Genomic DNA, 17,293 nt, shown 5'->3' with positions numbered 1-17,293 from the left:
ATTCAGGAAATGCTTGCTGAAAGGATGATAATGAATGAAGAATTACAAGTGGCTTGTATGATTGAGAAGCTACCTCCGAGCTGGAGTGACTTCAGGAATTATCTGAAGCACAAGAGAAAGGAGATGGATATGGAGGCTCTTATTAGCAAGCTTCGCATAGAAGATGACAACAGGAAATCTGATAAGAGAACTTCGAAGGCCGTGTTGAAGGCTAATGTTGTAGAGCATGGTCAGGGCTCCAAGAATAAGAAGCAAATTGGAAAAGCTTCTAAGCTGGGGCCAAAAGGAGGAATCTCCAAGAAGGCCAAATTTCAAGGCAGGTGCTTCAACTGTGACAAGATGGGTCACAGAGCTACTGAATGTAGGCTGCCAAAGAGAAAGAGGAACCAGGCACAGATGATGGAGGACGTCACTAAAGAGGTTGACGATATTTACCTAAGTGCTATGATATCTGAGGTGAACTTGGTGGGATCTAATCCTAAAGAGTGATGGATACATACTGGTGCGACCCGCCACGTGTGTTCAGATAGGAGTATGTTCACTTCCTTCGAACCAAAGAAGAATGGGGAGAAGCTGTTTATGGGTAACTCCGCTACCTTAGAAATCCAAGGTGAGGGCAAAGTAATCCTGAAGATGACCTCGGGGAAAGAGCTGACTCTGAATAATGTACTGTATGTTCCAGACATTCGCAAGAATTTGGTATCTGGATCACTGCTGAGCAAACATGGTTTTCGTTTAGTGTTTGAGTCAGATAAGGTTATTTTGTCCAAATTTGGGATGTTTGTGGGAAAATGCTATGTAGTCAATGGTTTATTTAAACTGAATGTAATGACTGTAAAGTCTAAATAAATTAATAAAGCTAGTAGTTCTTCTGTTTACTTGCTTGAGTCTTCCATTTTGTGGCATGGTAGACTAGGATATGTTAATTTTAATTCTCTGCAGAGATTAATTAACTTAAATCATATTGCCACATTTGAAATTGATTCCAATCATAAGTGTGAAACTTGTGTGGAAGCAAAATTAACGAGGTCATCATATCAAACAATTGATAGAAATAACGAACCTTTGGATTTAATACATAGTGATATATGTGATTTAAAATTCGCACCGACTAGAGGTGGTAATAAGTATTTTATCACCTTTATTGATGATAGCACGAAGTATTGCTATGTATATTTGCTTAAAACCAAGGATGAGGCTATAGAGAAATTTATTCTCTATAAAACGGAAGTTAAGAATCAACTTCACAGGAAAGTTAAAGTGATCAGAAGTGATCGTGTTGGAGAGTATGTAACTCCTTTCGAAGAGTATTGTGCTCAACATGGCATAATGCATGAAGTTACTCCACCATATTCGCCATAATCAAATGGTGTGCTTGAGCGGGAAAAATAGAACCTTGAAAGAAATGATGAATACAATGTTGATAAGTTCTGGAATACCTCAGAACTTGTGGGAGGAATCCATTTTGTTGGGAAATGACCTTTTAAATAAGGTGTCCCGGAAAGATAAGGTAAAGACACCTTATGAGGTATGGAAGGGAAGACAGCCCTCCTACAAATATTTATGAGCGTGGGGGTGTCTAGCTAAAGTAGTAGTACCTACACCTAAGAAGGTGAAGATAGGTTCCAAAACTATTGATTGCATCTTCATAGGATATGCACAGAATAGTAGTGCATATCGGTTTCTCTTGTATAGGTCAGAAATTTCTGATATACACAAGAACACAATAATGGAATCGAACAAGCATCATTTTTTGAATACATTTTTCCATATAAAGTGGAAGAAGGACCGTGTACGTCTAAACGAACTTATAATACTATTTATGATGATAATCATGATAGTGATCAAAAACAAGAAACTGAAGTTGAGCTTAGATGTAGCAAGAGAGTAAGAACTGAAAATTCCTATGGTCCGGATTTTCTTACTTATATGCTAGAAAGTGAACCTCAAAGCTTCCAAGAGGCCATAAATTCTCCTGAAGGGAATTTATGGAAAGAAGCGGTTAAAAGTGAAATTGATTCCATCCTGCAGAATCACACTTGGGAGTTGGTAGATCTTCCTCCAGGTTGTAAACCTTTGGGTTACAAATGAATTTTTAAAAGGAAGATGAAAGCAGATGGAACAATAGATAAATACAAGGCAATGCTTGTAATTAAGGGATACAAGCAAAAAGAAGGCCTTGATTATTTTGACACTTATTCTCCAGTAACAAGGATAAATTCCATAAGGATGGTACTGGCAATCGCAGCATTGCGGGATCTTGCAGTACATCAAATGGATGTGAAAACAGCTTTTCTTAATGGAGATCTAGAAGAAGAGATCTACATGGAGCAACCTGAGGGTTTCAGTGCTCCAGGACAAGAAAAGAAAGTCTGTAGATTGGTAAAGTCCTTATATGGACTTAAACAAGCTCCAAAGAAATGGCATCAAAAATTTGATAATGCCATGCTAAAAGATAGGTTCAAAATAAATGAATGTGACAAGTGTATCTATGTAAAAGATACAGAGAATGGATATGTCATTCTATGTTTGTATGTAGATGACATACTCATAGTAGGTAGTGACGACAATATAGTCCGAACTACAAAAGCCATGTTAAATTCTAAAGTTGACATGAAAGATATGGGGCTTGCAGATGTGATTTTAGGTATGAAAATCATGAGAACTTCGAATGGAATCATTCTTAGTCAAACTCATTATGTAGATAAAATACTGGTTAAGTTTAGTAATGATGATACTAGTATAGCCAGAACACCCATAGATATGAGTTTACACTTATCCAAAAATAAAGGAGAAGGTGTATCTCAAATGGAATATGCTAGGGTGATTGGAAGTCTGATGTACTTGATGAGTTGTACCAGACCAGACTTAGCCTACACAATAAGTAGACTAAGTAGATACGCGAGTAATCCAAATGAAGATCATTGGAAAGGAATCGTTAAAGTACTAAGATATCTACGATACACTCGTGAATACGGACTGCACTATACAAGATATCCTACTGTATTAGAAGGATACAGTGATGCAAATTAGATATCAGATATAAAGGATTCAAAATCCACTAGTGGATATGTGTTCACATTAACAGGTGCAGCTGTGACATGGAAGTCCTCAAAACAAACTGTGATAGCTCGATCCACTATGGAATCCGAGTTTATTACTTTGGATAAATGTGGTGAAGAGGCAAAATGGCTACGCCAATTTTTAGAGGACATTCCGAGGCGGCCAAAACCTATGCCAGCAATAAGTTTACATTATGATAGTCAATCTGCGATTGGCAGGACACAGAATATTATGTATAATGGAAAGTCTAGACACATTCGTCGTAAACACAATTCCATTAGACAATTAATCTCAACTGGAGTTATCTCAATAGACTATGTGAAGTCAAAAGATAACATTGTGGATACGCTAACCAAAGGGTTAAATAGAGAACTAGTTGAGAAGTCATCAAGGGGAATGGGATTGAAGCCCGTGAATAAAGTCAATACGATGGAAACCCAACCTAGTTGACTGAAGATCCCAATATTTGGGTTCAATGGGACAACTCAATTATAAAGACTAGTATGGATCACTGTGGGGGGTTAATCCTCTGCCCATTCCTATAATGAAACAGTGATAGAAAGAGATTAAGCATAAAAGTATGCTTTTAATGATTCCTATAAGTGTGTGTTTAGTAATCTATGCATAGGTATGCTGATTACATAAGAAAGAGGAATCATCTATGTAAGAGAGAAGAATGGCCGCTTCAAAAGAGAATTGTTTAGGGCACAATTCTTTAGAAACTCTCGCAGAACCAGGAAGGTGTTCAGGGTCAAAATGAACACAACAGTGAGAACTAAAGTGTACTAGGAAGGAATCATGTGTGGGCTAGGTTGTCATTTACACAAAAGACGAAATGGTTCAAAGATATCGCTTCTACCATAAGTCAGTAAAAAAAATGTAGTCTCACAAGGGAAGGTTCAAAGAGTAACATCTACCTATCTTATGCAGGTTCCGACTGTAAAGCTTTACCACCAGAGTCATGGTTGTTTTAGAAGTCAAATCATTCATGTGGGGGATTGTTAGAGTTTGGGCCCATGTATATGTGAATGATTTGGGCCTCAAAAGGTTTTGGGCTTTTGTTTGTTTCTGTTTTGGAAAAATATTATTTTTGAGTAAAATAAAAAGATTTTTGAACGTGGGAAGTTGAGAGTTTGAAGGCTTTATAACTCTTTGTTGTTTAGAGTTGGTTACTTACACGTTTTTTGATAACGTTTCTACAGTTTGTTTTTTTTTTACAGAAAAGATGAAAAAAAAAAAAAGAGTTTTTTCTTTTTTTTTTTTTTTTTTGAAGTTGAACGAGAGAAAACAAAAAACAGTGGTAAAGGGAAGGTACTCAGATAGTTCGAAGAGAAAAGCTTCAGAGGTGCTGAATCTGAAAGTTTTTGCAGCCGTTGTATCCTAGTAGACGTTCGCTACAAACTCCTGCGCCGGTGGGTGTAAAACGTCTTAAGGACACTGTGGTATCACACAGGCCTCAATCAACCTTTCTAGAAAGCAGATCGATTTCAAGGACCTACATGTTCTATAATGTTTTAATTATTTTGTATTTAATTTTATTTATTTTGTATTAAATTGTCCACATGTATTTACATATATTCACATATTATGTTTATAACATATTTTGCTATCAATCAGAAGGTCTTGATACAAATAATTTAAGAAAATCAAATAATATTTGAAACAGTATTTGTTGAACATATTCATCACAAATTCTTCCAATATTACATGAAGAAATTAGAATTTTATGTTGAGTACCTAACCCAGTGGGCAACGTGTTCTTGTTGAATATGTGGGAATACTGTCACATTCTTCGGGGGCAGAGAGACCTCCCTAAGTGCAGCAAGAGCAGCTTTTCTCTTCTGCTTATGTTCTCTCCGCTTCCTTAGATGATCCTCGATTCCCACTTTCACTTTTTCAGTTGTGTATTTGCAGCTTCCAACTCCTCCTTCAGAATCTCCATTTCATCATCCTTTTCTTGCTATGCAAGCAACTAGTTTGAATCTTCTTTCTCGACTCCTATTTTCGCTTTCTCAGCTATCTATTGGCAGCTTCCAACTCTTTCAGAATCTCCAAATCATCATCCTTTTCTTGGAACGCAAGTAACTGGTTTTGAATCTTCTTTCTTGGCCTTTCTTATTAAGGATTCGTATTCCTTCAAGGAAATTGTCACCTGGAAATCATTATCATCGATTTGGGAAACGTTTACTTCCTCAAAAGGATTCTCCAAATGTGGGTTGAAATGGCAAGAGGAATGAGTTTCTTCCTTCGCTTTATCTGCTTCTTGTTTTGGCCCTTCATTCACTTTCTTGGCACTCCCTACTTTTTTTAGCTTAAACTATTTTTCTTCTTCTTCTTCTTCTTCTTCTTCTTCTTCTTCTTCTTCTTCTTCTTCTTCTTCTTTTGCAGTTTTGCAGTAGAAAATGTTCTACACGCAACTGTGAACTAAACAAATATCAATAATAAACGATTCGTAAAATAATGTAGTTATTTATAAAAGTTTCTTTCATACTATCAATTATATATGCAATAGGAAATGTTCTACATACTCAATCATTGGACTGATTAAACAAATATTGAAAAAGTAGTTGACTTGTAAAAGAATGGAGTGCCATAATTTTCTTTGTTGTACTCAATTATTATGTATATATTTTTTTTCGGTGCAGATCTCAAAAAGTATTTTACAAGTAGTTGACTTGTAAAATAATGGAGTGCTATAGTTTTCTTTGATGTACATTATTATGCATATTTTTTTTTTTTCGGGTGCAAATCTCAAAATTAAAATTGGGATAATCACTATATATTCAGAAATGGATTAATTTTGATTTATGCGGCCACAATTATCAAAGTATGAAATCAAGATTAAGCAATTAGTAATATAATATATATATATATATATAAATATATAGATTTTGATATTTTGAAAACTAGCTTTTAACTTGTGTTAAATACATACAAGGTGACAACATATTGATATAATTTAGAAGAGAATTGCCATGAAGACTTGAGTAAATGGATATGCATTATTTGTTAGTGCCATCATAATTTAAATAATTGAATATGCATCAACTATAGCACTATAATCTCAAGGTCTTCACACATATATATTGTAAAACTATATTTAATTAAATTACTAACATTTTAAACATAACCATTGATTTATAAGATCTACTTGCAAAACAGAATACAGAGTAATAGAAGTTGTAACAACCCGTACCAAAATACACATGTTTAAACAAGTTTGACCAAGTGAACAATATGTGGGTTCAAGTTGACTTTATCAATGGTCAATATTTTTAGTTTGACTGGATACCATTGTGTAGGTCTCTTCGATACGAGTTCATAGATTGGCTGCACATCAAATTCCGCGTTACGAATAAAAAGTTATAGTTTTGAAAAATTTTAAGCATATTTTATATCATCCAAACCAGTCCCCAATTTTTTATCTGTTAGTGATCTAAGGCTCTATATAAGCCTCGATAAGCATTTCAAACAGGAAAAAAATCCTAAACTATCCATTTCATCCCCAAAATCCGAGAAATTCTCCCCAGATCCATGGGTCCGAACTGGATCATTTCGACCCATTTAATATTGAACCGGATCACTCCGTTTTTGCTCATTCTGGCCACTAATCTCTTACACGAGCCAGGCTGGGAGGAAGCCCACGTAACGGTTAGCTCTGCTGTGAAATTTCAAGGCAAATAGCATCAGGATGCGCCTGGATCTGGCCGACGAAGTTGGCGGCAGCCGGTGAGGTGGGTCACAGGATTCTCACATTTTTCAGCCATTTCAAGCCAGCCCGTACACCTATCCAACCATTTTTTGACCCTTTGAACTCATTTCTGTGGTTTTTTTGCCCAGATTCTGCACTGTTTGAGAGATACGACAATGGAAAATTTGGCCAAAGTTTCAACCAAGTTTTCCGACCACCGAAGGAACTTTTGGACTGAGGTGAGCATACTACTGGGTTCCTTGTCTCTTGGGCTTTCCGTTAATATAAAGTTTGTGAATTTTGGAGTTCGTTTGATAATTTTTTCATTTTTTGGTCAATTAGTTAAATACCGGATAAATTGGGATCGTGTTTGGACAAAATTGGTCAAATTGGATAAAATTAAAGTTAGATTAATGAAATTAGATATTATTAGGATCCATTAGAAGGTTCAAATTTGAAAGATTAGCCTTTGGATGAAAAGCCCCAATTTTGGATACTAGGTCCTAAGGAACGCAGTATAATTAGACTGATTAGTGTTCAATTTGCATAATTTTATAATTGTAAAAATTAATTTAAGACATTTGGTGTTTAAAAATGTCTTTGATTTAGTTATTGGAGTTTGAAAAAAATTACTATTATATTATAGACACTCGTGTTGAGTCCATCGGCGGTCCTGTAGGGAAGTAGGAGTGAACATCTACAGTATTGTGAGTGGTTATATTTTTATAAAATATTTTGGGCATGTAGTATAATATATATGGTTTGGTTATTTTACGTATATATCATTTGAATGATTACTTTATGCATATATGAATATCAGCATTTACATATATATATATATATATATATATATATATATATATATATATATATATGTTATTATCTTATGTGGATTTTGATAAGATTTTAATGGTTTCTAATCCTGATAAGTTCAGAGTGAACTTGTGGATCATGTTATTTAAATATCTTGGTATTTAAATCGAAATTTTAAATCATTTGGAAAATGATTTATTTGAGAAAGTAGATTGAAAATTATATGATTTTAAGTATGCTCAAATATTTTATAATTTTTATGTGCTTAAAATTGGTTATGATTAATATATTTCACTATAGTATTCTTGGTTTTAGCATGAAATGATGATTTGAAATATTTTGAAGTATTTAAATAAGCGGTCGAATTTAAATATTAAATTATGATACAGTATCGTTTGAAAAAGTATATATGATCTGACAAGATTATTTTAAGGATACTGTATTGGTTATTTTTAATTGATGTACCATATAGTACCAGTTTCTTAGATCGATATTATATTATAACATGCGCGGATTACTACGGTACTGTGAGGTTGGTTTCACCCAACGGTTTATTATTGCCACGGATCATGAGGTCGGGTTTATCCGACGATTTAATATTGCCACGGTGTCGTGAGATTGGTTTCACCTGAAGATTTATTATTGCCATGGATCATGAAATCGGGTTTATCTGACAGTTTATTATCGTCACAGTGCCATGAGGTTAGTTTCACTCAACGGTTTATTATTGCTACAGACCGTGAAATCAAGTTTATCCGATGGTTTATTATTATTACGCTGCTGTAAGATTGGTTTCACCCAACAGTTTATTATTATTACGAGCCGTGAGGTTGGGTACATCCCGACAGTTTATTATTTCCACGACACATCTCATATATTGAGGGTCGTGAGGTGGATGTATCCCACGGTTTATAGATTGGTATATCATATTATACATTGTTTACATTTGAGTATAGTGTTGGTTTTCAAATATTGTGGTTATTACTGCACTTTCATATTTATTTCATGAAACTGTGTTTATAATCATTTATGCTCAATAATTACATCTTAATTAAGATATTTTATAATATTATATTGATTGTTCACATTACACTTTTGAGCATGGATTTTTATGAGATTAAAATGGGGTACAAGTTAGGCTTTACGAAATGATTTTTAAATGAGGAACTTTTCAAACGAGTGGAACAAAAGGTCTTGAGAGAAAGTTTTTCAAAAAATAAATTGTTATTTTTCTATTATATTATGTCATTCACTGAAATTTCTTTATCTCACATTTTATTTGTTTTAAATTCATTCCCCTAGGTCTAGGCAGTTAGTAACAGTCGACCTTGCACTCAGTTGTTACTTCATTCTTCTGCGACAGCAACAATATTTATCTTTTCTTATCTTACCTTTATCTTTCTGGACTCATTCAATACTTATTTGTACTTCTAAACTTTGTTAATACTCTTAGAATGCTCTATGTTTTGAACTCAATAGAGATCATATTACTTATGTGTGTAATTATGGTATGTGATACAATAGACCGGTTGTGGACTTGTGCTATTGTGGATTTATTTTATATTTATATATTGAGGTGTTATTGATATTGCTTATGTTCATTGTCCACGTTTGAAGTGAGGTTTCGTTGGATATCCTTTAAGGATTGTCTAGCAAAACTTCACCAAGTGGGACCCCACAGGAGATCCTGGGAGGGTTCCCGGGACAGGTCTTATCAACCTGTTTATTAAATGGGTTGTGTTCAGCTTAAAGATTTTTGGCACGATTAATAAACGAGTTGAGCAATTTCAATACGATTAATAAACGGGTAGACACAAACACGACAAGATAACATGAATTGTCACTCCTACGAAGAATGCCTTCCTCAATTGAGACCTTAAAGAGGAGGTCTTTATGAGCCAACCACTTGGGTTTGAGAGGAAATTTGGTCCTAATAAGGTTTGTAAATTGAGAAAATCCATATATGGCATGAAACAATTTCCTAGAGCTTAATTTGGGTGATTTGGAAAAGCTGTAAAAAATTGTAGCTACTATCAAAGTCAGGCTGATCATACAATATTCTATAAGCACAGCAAAGAAGGCAAGGTTGCAATTTTAATTGTTTCTATAGATGATATAATTTTAACATGTAATGATATTGAAGAACCAAAGAGACTAAAAAAGAAGTTGGCAAATGCTTTCGAGATCAAAAATTTGGGAACATTGAAATACTTTCTTGGAATGGAATTTACTAAGTCTAAAGAAGGTATATTTGTCAACCAACGGAAATATGTTCTCAATTTACTTGATGAGATTGGCTTACTAGGATGCAAACTGGCTGAAACTCCTATTGAACCTAACTTGAAGTTAAAGATTGCAAAGGCCAATGAAGTACAAAACAGGGAGCAGTTCCAAAGGCTAGTTGGGAGACTAATATAATTATCTCATACACATTCTGACATAGCATTTGTTGTTAGTATAGTTAGCCACTTTATGCATTTACTAGGACCAGAACACTTTGATGCAGTCTATAGGATTCTAAGAAACTTAAAAGAAACTCTTGGAAATGGTTTGCTATTTAAGAAACATGGTTATCTACAAGTTGAAGCATTCACTGGTGTAGATTGGATAGGGAGTGTTATTGACAAACGATCAACTTTAGGATATTGTACATTTGTTGGAGGCAACCTTGTTACTTGGAGAAGTAAGAAACGAAGTATTGTTGCTAAGAGCAGTGTTGAAGCAGAATTTAAAGCAGGTGTACGTAGAATTTGTGAAGTTTTATGGATTAAGAGATTATTAAGAGATTTGAAAATCTCCAATCCTATGCCTCTAAAGATTTTTTGTGATAACAAAGCAGTTATCTCCATTGCCTATGATCCTGTCTTTCACAATAGAACTAAATATGTGGAAGTGGATAAGCACTTTATCAAAGAAAAGCTAGAAGCTGGACTGGTTTGTATGCCATAAATTCCTACAGCTAAACAAACAGCTGATGTGCTTACTAAGGGATTACCAAAGAAGTAGTTTGATAACTTAATTGACAAGCTAACTATGGAAGATATCTTCAAACTAACTTAAAGGGGAGTGCTAGAAAATAAAATATTTAGTTGTAATACATAGAATGTTAGGAGATTTGATTAGATATAAATAGAGTGATTTGATTAATAATGTAAAATATGAAAGTTAATAATCAATAAGCTATTATAGGAATTTTTTTTTTTTTTCTATTTGTTTGATAGTCCCCTCTATAAGAGGACTTCTATGTAAAGCATTTGAATATAGAAAGATATATAGAAGTTTATTCTTTTTTCAGAGTTTATAGAATATAAAATAGATATAGATAGATAGAAAGAAAAGAAGAATTATGATCTCTTAGTTTATTGTATACTACGAGGCATAAAGGGTACAAATTATTTGCGTAGTTTTTTTTTTTTTTTTTTCTTTTTTGGGGACAAAAAGTATTTACATAGTTTGCTACTGAAAGTAAAAATAAAACCATCTTTCATAGTTTTCCTATAATATACTTTACAAAATTTCATTAATATTTATTTTTAATTTTTTTAAAAACAAACTTAGTAGTGGCCCAATTAAAACATGAAGTTTAGGTTCAAAAGTCTAGTCTGTAGTCCAAATCCGATGCCTTTTGTGCCGGACTACAAGTCCATGTCCAGTTTGGCCCGACCAACATCTATCTGTCTACTTTTCAATCAGTTCAGGCCCAAAAAATTTTGCGCTTGGGTCACCTTCGTGGCAAATTGTATTTTACTAATTTATTCATTATATATAATATACTTGTACATATATATATATATATATATATATGCCCTTTTGTTGTAAATATTGCTGTAGTACAACGTTCGGTGGGGTTATCATGACTTACTGATCTAAGATCCTCTTAAATCAATCAATTTGAATAGAGTTCCGTAAATCTTTTTCACAATCTTTCTTTCATTTATCAAAAAAACAAAAAAAAAAAAAAAAAAAAACTTTCTTTCATTTATTAATTATTTTTTTGGGTAAACATCTAATTTCCAAGTTGCAAACCTTGACTTGGTCAATTGTCATTTGTATACGATATTCAAATTAGGTTCAAATTTTTGTTCCCTCAAGAAAATAGAACGTTGTCCAACTGTAAACTTAGATTTTCATTTCAAATTCAAACCTACAAAGCAGACAATTTATTGAATCTTGAAAAGAAGATTCCCCCATTTTGATGCATGTAATTTAAGTAACTAACCCAAAAAGTAGGCAACCTCACCATTCCTCCACATTTCACAACAGTACACATATATATATATAATTTATTATTATTATATATATATATATGTATATAACCCCCACACGCTTACCATCCAAATTAAAAATTAAATAAAAACCCTTTAAGAGTTCTTTGCAGCTTGGAAATTCATCAAAATTTTCGAACTGAAAACCATATTATATATTTTTAATTAGGAAATGTGTTAATTTTTGGACAAATATATTCTTGGAACAAAGTCTAGGTAGATGCAGTAGGTGAGAATCTAATAAAACACACTAACACAGTTGGTTTATCAAACAAACTACCCTCTATCTCTCTCGCTTTACCAGAAATGTCTTCCTCGGTTGCCAATTTTTGCTGCTCATATTTTCACCCACCATCTTTCCAATTCTTCAATGGGGCACACAAACTTTCCTATGCGTTTAAAATCCAATTCCACCCCAAACTTTGTTGCATATTCATACTTCAGTATTTAGGAGAATTAGAATAACTTGGAGTGCTTGAAATTTCAACATCATGAAGTTCATTGTGGCAATAACAATTTTGGTGGTGACTTTCTTTGGAATTGCCATTGATGGATACAATTGCAAGGTGGTTCAGTTCATATTCGGAGACTCACTCTCCGATGTTGGAAACAACATGCACCTTAGTAGAAGCCTTGCTCAGGCCAACCTGCCTTGGTATGGTATTGACTTTGGCAATGGACTCCCTAATGGAAGGTTCTGCAATGGCCGAACCGTCTCAGACATAATAGGTAACAAATATTGTGTGTGTGTTTTTGAATGGAAAATGGTTTTCAGGATCAAGTACATGAAAATTGACAATCCATATTTAACATTCTAGTATGCAATATATAATGAGAAAAGTCTAGTTGGAAATTATAATGACAAATTGACAATTTAATTTATGTTGTAATCTCATTAGTTTTAACGTTTACTATACCTTTTTTTTTTTTTTTTTAATTATTATTCAGGTGATAGATTGGGTCTCCCAAGGCCACCTGCTTTTCTGGACCCATCCTTAACAGAGGACATTATACTGGAAAATGGGGTGAATTTTGCATCTGGAGGTGGTGGGATCTTGAATGAAACTGGAGGCTACTTTGTAAGTCTAATTTTTCAACCATAACTATTATATATATATATTTTCTATGGCAGATGACATTGCCCATGTTATGCTATGGACACACATCTCATTAACTTTGTTAGAACTAACATATATTATTAATTTCTTCTTTATATCCCGCCAATATTAATGAGATGAACAAAATTAGTTGTCGACCATATAATATAAAAAGGCTATTCTATTCCTGAAATTGTGTTATTTTCTCTCATAAACAAAAAGAACCTATGTAGGATCTGTGTGTGTGGATCCTACCAATTTGTGAAAGAATTACAACTTTCGGGAGTAGGAAAATTTGCTCTATATTATGGTAGGACACCCATGTCCACCACGGCTGAAGCAAATATCTATATAGATTTAGATATTGGAGATACGAAGATTCCAATTCGGGTTCATAGATGCCATCAGGATTATAGGATTATAGTTTCAGGAACAATGCATGGGGTACAAAATATAATTATCAACATAAGTATAAATACTACATATATAGAGCCCCTCCCCACGATATTTATGATTAGTAACATATAACTCTGTGTGGTATTCTAAATTCTGTTGTTTTTTTTTTGGGCAGATTCAAAGGCTTTCATTGTATAAGCAAATTGAGCTGTTTCAAGGGGTACAAGAAATGATAAGAAGCAAAATTGGGAAAGAAGCAGCAGATAAGTTCTTCCAAGGAGCTAGATATGTAGCAGCTTTAGGAAGCAATGACTTCATTAACAATTACTTGATGCCAGTCTACAGAGACTCATGGAGTTACAATGACCAAACTTTTGTGGACTACTTAACCGAAACTCTAAGATCACAACTCAAGGTTAATCATAAAAAAGTTTCAAAGTGGATTATCATTATAATTATTTAATAATCTTTTATTAAATTTTTCTTTGATTATATATTAAAGGTTTAATATTTTTCGGATTGGTAATTAATAATGTATGATATTTGTGTGTATGTAGCTTTTGCATAAATTAGGAGCAAGGAAATTGATGGTATTTGGGCTAGGACCAATGGGTTGTATACCACTCCAAAGGGTGCTAAGTACTTCTGGGGAGTGCCAAGATAGAGCAAATAAACTTGCTCTGAGTTTCAATAAAGCAGCAAGCAAAGTGTTAAACGATTTGTCTAACAGTCTTCCTAATGCAAGCTTCCAGTTTGGAGATGCTTATGATGTGGTTAATGATGTGATTTCCAATCCTTCCAATTACGGTAAGTCCTTATTTATTTTTTTGTTTGGTTTCAAACAATTACATAATTTTTCAAATTTGGTCACCATGTTGGTTTCTTTTTTGTTAAGAGTTTGAAGAAATTGACCGCGTAGCGTTTGTATATATGTTAATGCGTGTAGGATTCAGTAACGCAGACTCGCCGTGCTGCTCATTTGGGAGAATTCGACCGGCGCTGACATGTGTGCCTGCCTCATCTCTGTGTACGGACAGAAGCAAGTATGTGTTTTGGGATGAGTATCATCCATCAGACAGTGCTAATGAGATCATTGCTAATGAGATCATCAAGAAACTTGGATTTGAAAGAGTTGATCAAACAGATGCACCATCTCCATCACCTGCCATTGCCCCATCTTTTGAGGATTAATGATACTACATCTTGATTTTTCGACCCAACTATATATTTACATTTTTAAATGTCTAATGGATTATGAATAAGTTGTTTTATATATACATTGTGCAAGAAAAGAAATTTTCTTGATGGAATATGTTTGATGAGTACTAATGGGGATTCAACTTTGTTGCAATTTTCTTGCCAAAGAGTCATTTTCCTAGTGGCCAAAGAGTCATTTTCCTAGTGGCAAAAAAAACATTTTTTTTTATCTTAAAAAAAAAAAAAAAAAGTTTATGTTGGGAAATAACATCTCAATTTAATATATATGTTTTAGAACTAAATTCCATCTGAACATGTTGGAAAGTAACATTTTTTTTTTCTTTCTATTTCATATGTATCCTAAATTTTAGGAGGAAAAAAAAAAGCCTCTATTTCAATTTAATATTCTCTCTTGCAATCAACCATGGAAATATACATTCTCTTCAACAATTAGATGAAGTGGCTAATAAACTTAGTATCTAAGAGAGCAAAAACTACAAAAATAAAGGATTGGTTGAATAATAAATCAGACATTTCAATCCCTTAAAAAAATAAAAACAAAAAAAGCATTAATCTATTACATAGTTTGTCGTTAATTTAAAGGAGTATATGTTCCCCATACAGAAATAGAACAAACATAGTCATAAATAAAAACAAGACGACATAATAATTATCTGAATTGTCCCAACCATGAGATAAGTTTTATGATATGGATATAGATTTCTCTGCATAATGATATATTTGGAAGCATAATCTAGAATGCTATATAAATCTTTTTGATTTACAAATAGATACCCTTGGATATACTAATAAGATTACGTGCCCCAATGAATTTTAAACTATACATACATACAAATATACAATAATGTAGCCCAATGAGAGTAGTACTTTTGTAACTTTGCAAATGTCTTCTTCTTCATTATTATTTTTTTTTTTTTTTTTTTTTTTTTTTGTGCTTAGATTGTACTTTGCAAATGTCATGATGAATAATTTGTTGATGCCCCATTTTCTAAGTGAAGCCACCAAAAGGTTCCCAAGTCTTGAGGGAAAATGGAAAAGTGGATGTCTACCCAAAAAACAACCCCACTGTCTCTCCACTCAATACAAAGTGCATTACATAGACATATAGAAATATTAATTGGTTTTGGATATTTACAAGGACCTTTCACGTTGTTTACCTAACATGCTTATTTAAGCTAATTAAAACATTTCTTAATTAATATTGACTTTTCCTTGAGTTTCTTTGGTTGTCCCACACCAAGCCATGTTGATCTTTAAATTTTTTAATTTGCATCCTCATCCTTTTGTTGCCAAAATAAAGGGCTTTTAGGGGTAGTAATGGTGGTATACAGTGCCACTTGTTTGCCTATTTCATGTAAGCAACTAGGCTAGCATTGTATGTCTTCATTAATTTGTTTCAAAACATATATATATATATATATATATATATATATATATATATATATATATATATATATATATATATATATATTTATTATTTATTTCCTATGTTAAAAAAAAAGAAAGAAAGAAAAAAAATTTGTGGGTAGCCCTTCAAAACGGTAAGGGAAGGACCCCTTCAAGGCTATCTACATCTTTATCACGTGTCGTCATTAGTTATAATATTCATATATATGGATGAATATTTAAATACGGTTAATTATAAAACTTAAACTTTGGTGTAAATTTTAATGTGGTCATGACTATTTTCTTGCACAATATGTTAGTGTTAAAACTTTGTTAAAGTGTTTTCAAATTTTGGTAAATTTAACAAAATATAATTTGAAATATAATTATTATTAATAGATAATTCTATAGTACGAACATCCACATTTCTTTATCATATGTATATTCTAAAAAAAATGATAGTTTTTTTAAAAATCTGTCATTAATACCATTATATAAAGATAATGATTTCTTCAAAAATTATTATCATTTGAAAATATCGGCATGATAAAAAAAAAAATAAGCGTCCGCACCATAGAAATTCCAATTATTAATAATATAAGTTATCTAAATAATATAATTGGGATGAAAATATATTGTGAAGTTATTTATAATTGTATATGATTTCATTTTTAAGCTTTTATTTGAATGTAATAAGTTATATGTAAAATATGTTCTTTTGAAAAACTTAATGCTATCTTTATTTTTAAAATTCAATTACATGTTATACTTGGGAAATACATGTTAAAATTTTGTTAACAAAAGCCTCTAAGTGTTTACATTCATATATAAATTACAAGGCCAACATTTAATACCTTACTTAACCAAAAGTTCTGAGTTTGAAATCCTGTCACTTCATGATTAAAACTGAAAGTTAACATTTGATTTTGTCCAACAAGAAGTTTAAGGACCAAAAATAAAATTAATTGAACTTAATTTGATAAGAAGTAATGCATCTCCTTTGATAGGAAATAAATAAGTGATATGTCAAATTAGCACAAATACACTATAACAGTGTATATATATATATATATATAGAAGCTTTCCAAGCACCAAAAAAAAAAAAAAAAAAGGAAAATTCAAGAGGAAGCAAACTCAAGAACAGGACATCATTATTATCCTCTGCCTTCCTTGTAACGTTTAATTGATCAGGCTATCTTTTCCTTCTTTCTTGGATAAATGATCATGCCGCTTTGAAAATTTGCATCAGTTTTACTCAGATTACAAAGACAATCTAAAATAGAAGAAGAACTAAATCATATATAGGTAAACTGCCTGTTAAATCACAAGGATTAAACCTTATTGGCTCTAATTGAGGCCATGAA

At 32.7% G+C, this 17,293-nt stretch overlaps 1 protein-coding gene across 1 annotated transcript; it reads left to right on the top strand.

Moving 5' to 3' along the window:
* The first annotated feature begins 12,165 nt into the window (after positions 1-12,165).
* LOC107409735 (GDSL esterase/lipase At1g74460) lies at positions 12,166-14,676 on the top strand. Its single transcript, XM_048474155.2, has 5 exons — positions 12,166-12,561; positions 12,781-12,911; positions 13,501-13,740; positions 13,883-14,132; positions 14,272-14,676. Exons 1-5 carry the CDS (start codon positions 12,324-12,326, stop codon positions 14,514-14,516), a joined length of 1,104 nt encoding a protein of 367 aa, XP_048330112.2. The 5' UTR covers positions 12,166-12,323; the 3' UTR covers positions 14,517-14,676.
* Positions 14,677-17,293: the final 2,617 nt, after the last annotated feature.

The sequence above is a fragment of the Ziziphus jujuba genome, chromosome 2 (assembly GCF_031755915.1).
Source record: "Ziziphus jujuba cultivar Dongzao chromosome 2, ASM3175591v1".
Lineage (NCBI taxonomy): Eukaryota > Viridiplantae > Streptophyta > Magnoliopsida > Rosales > Rhamnaceae > Ziziphus > Ziziphus jujuba.
This window is presented reverse-complemented; position numbering and strand designations above follow the sequence as displayed.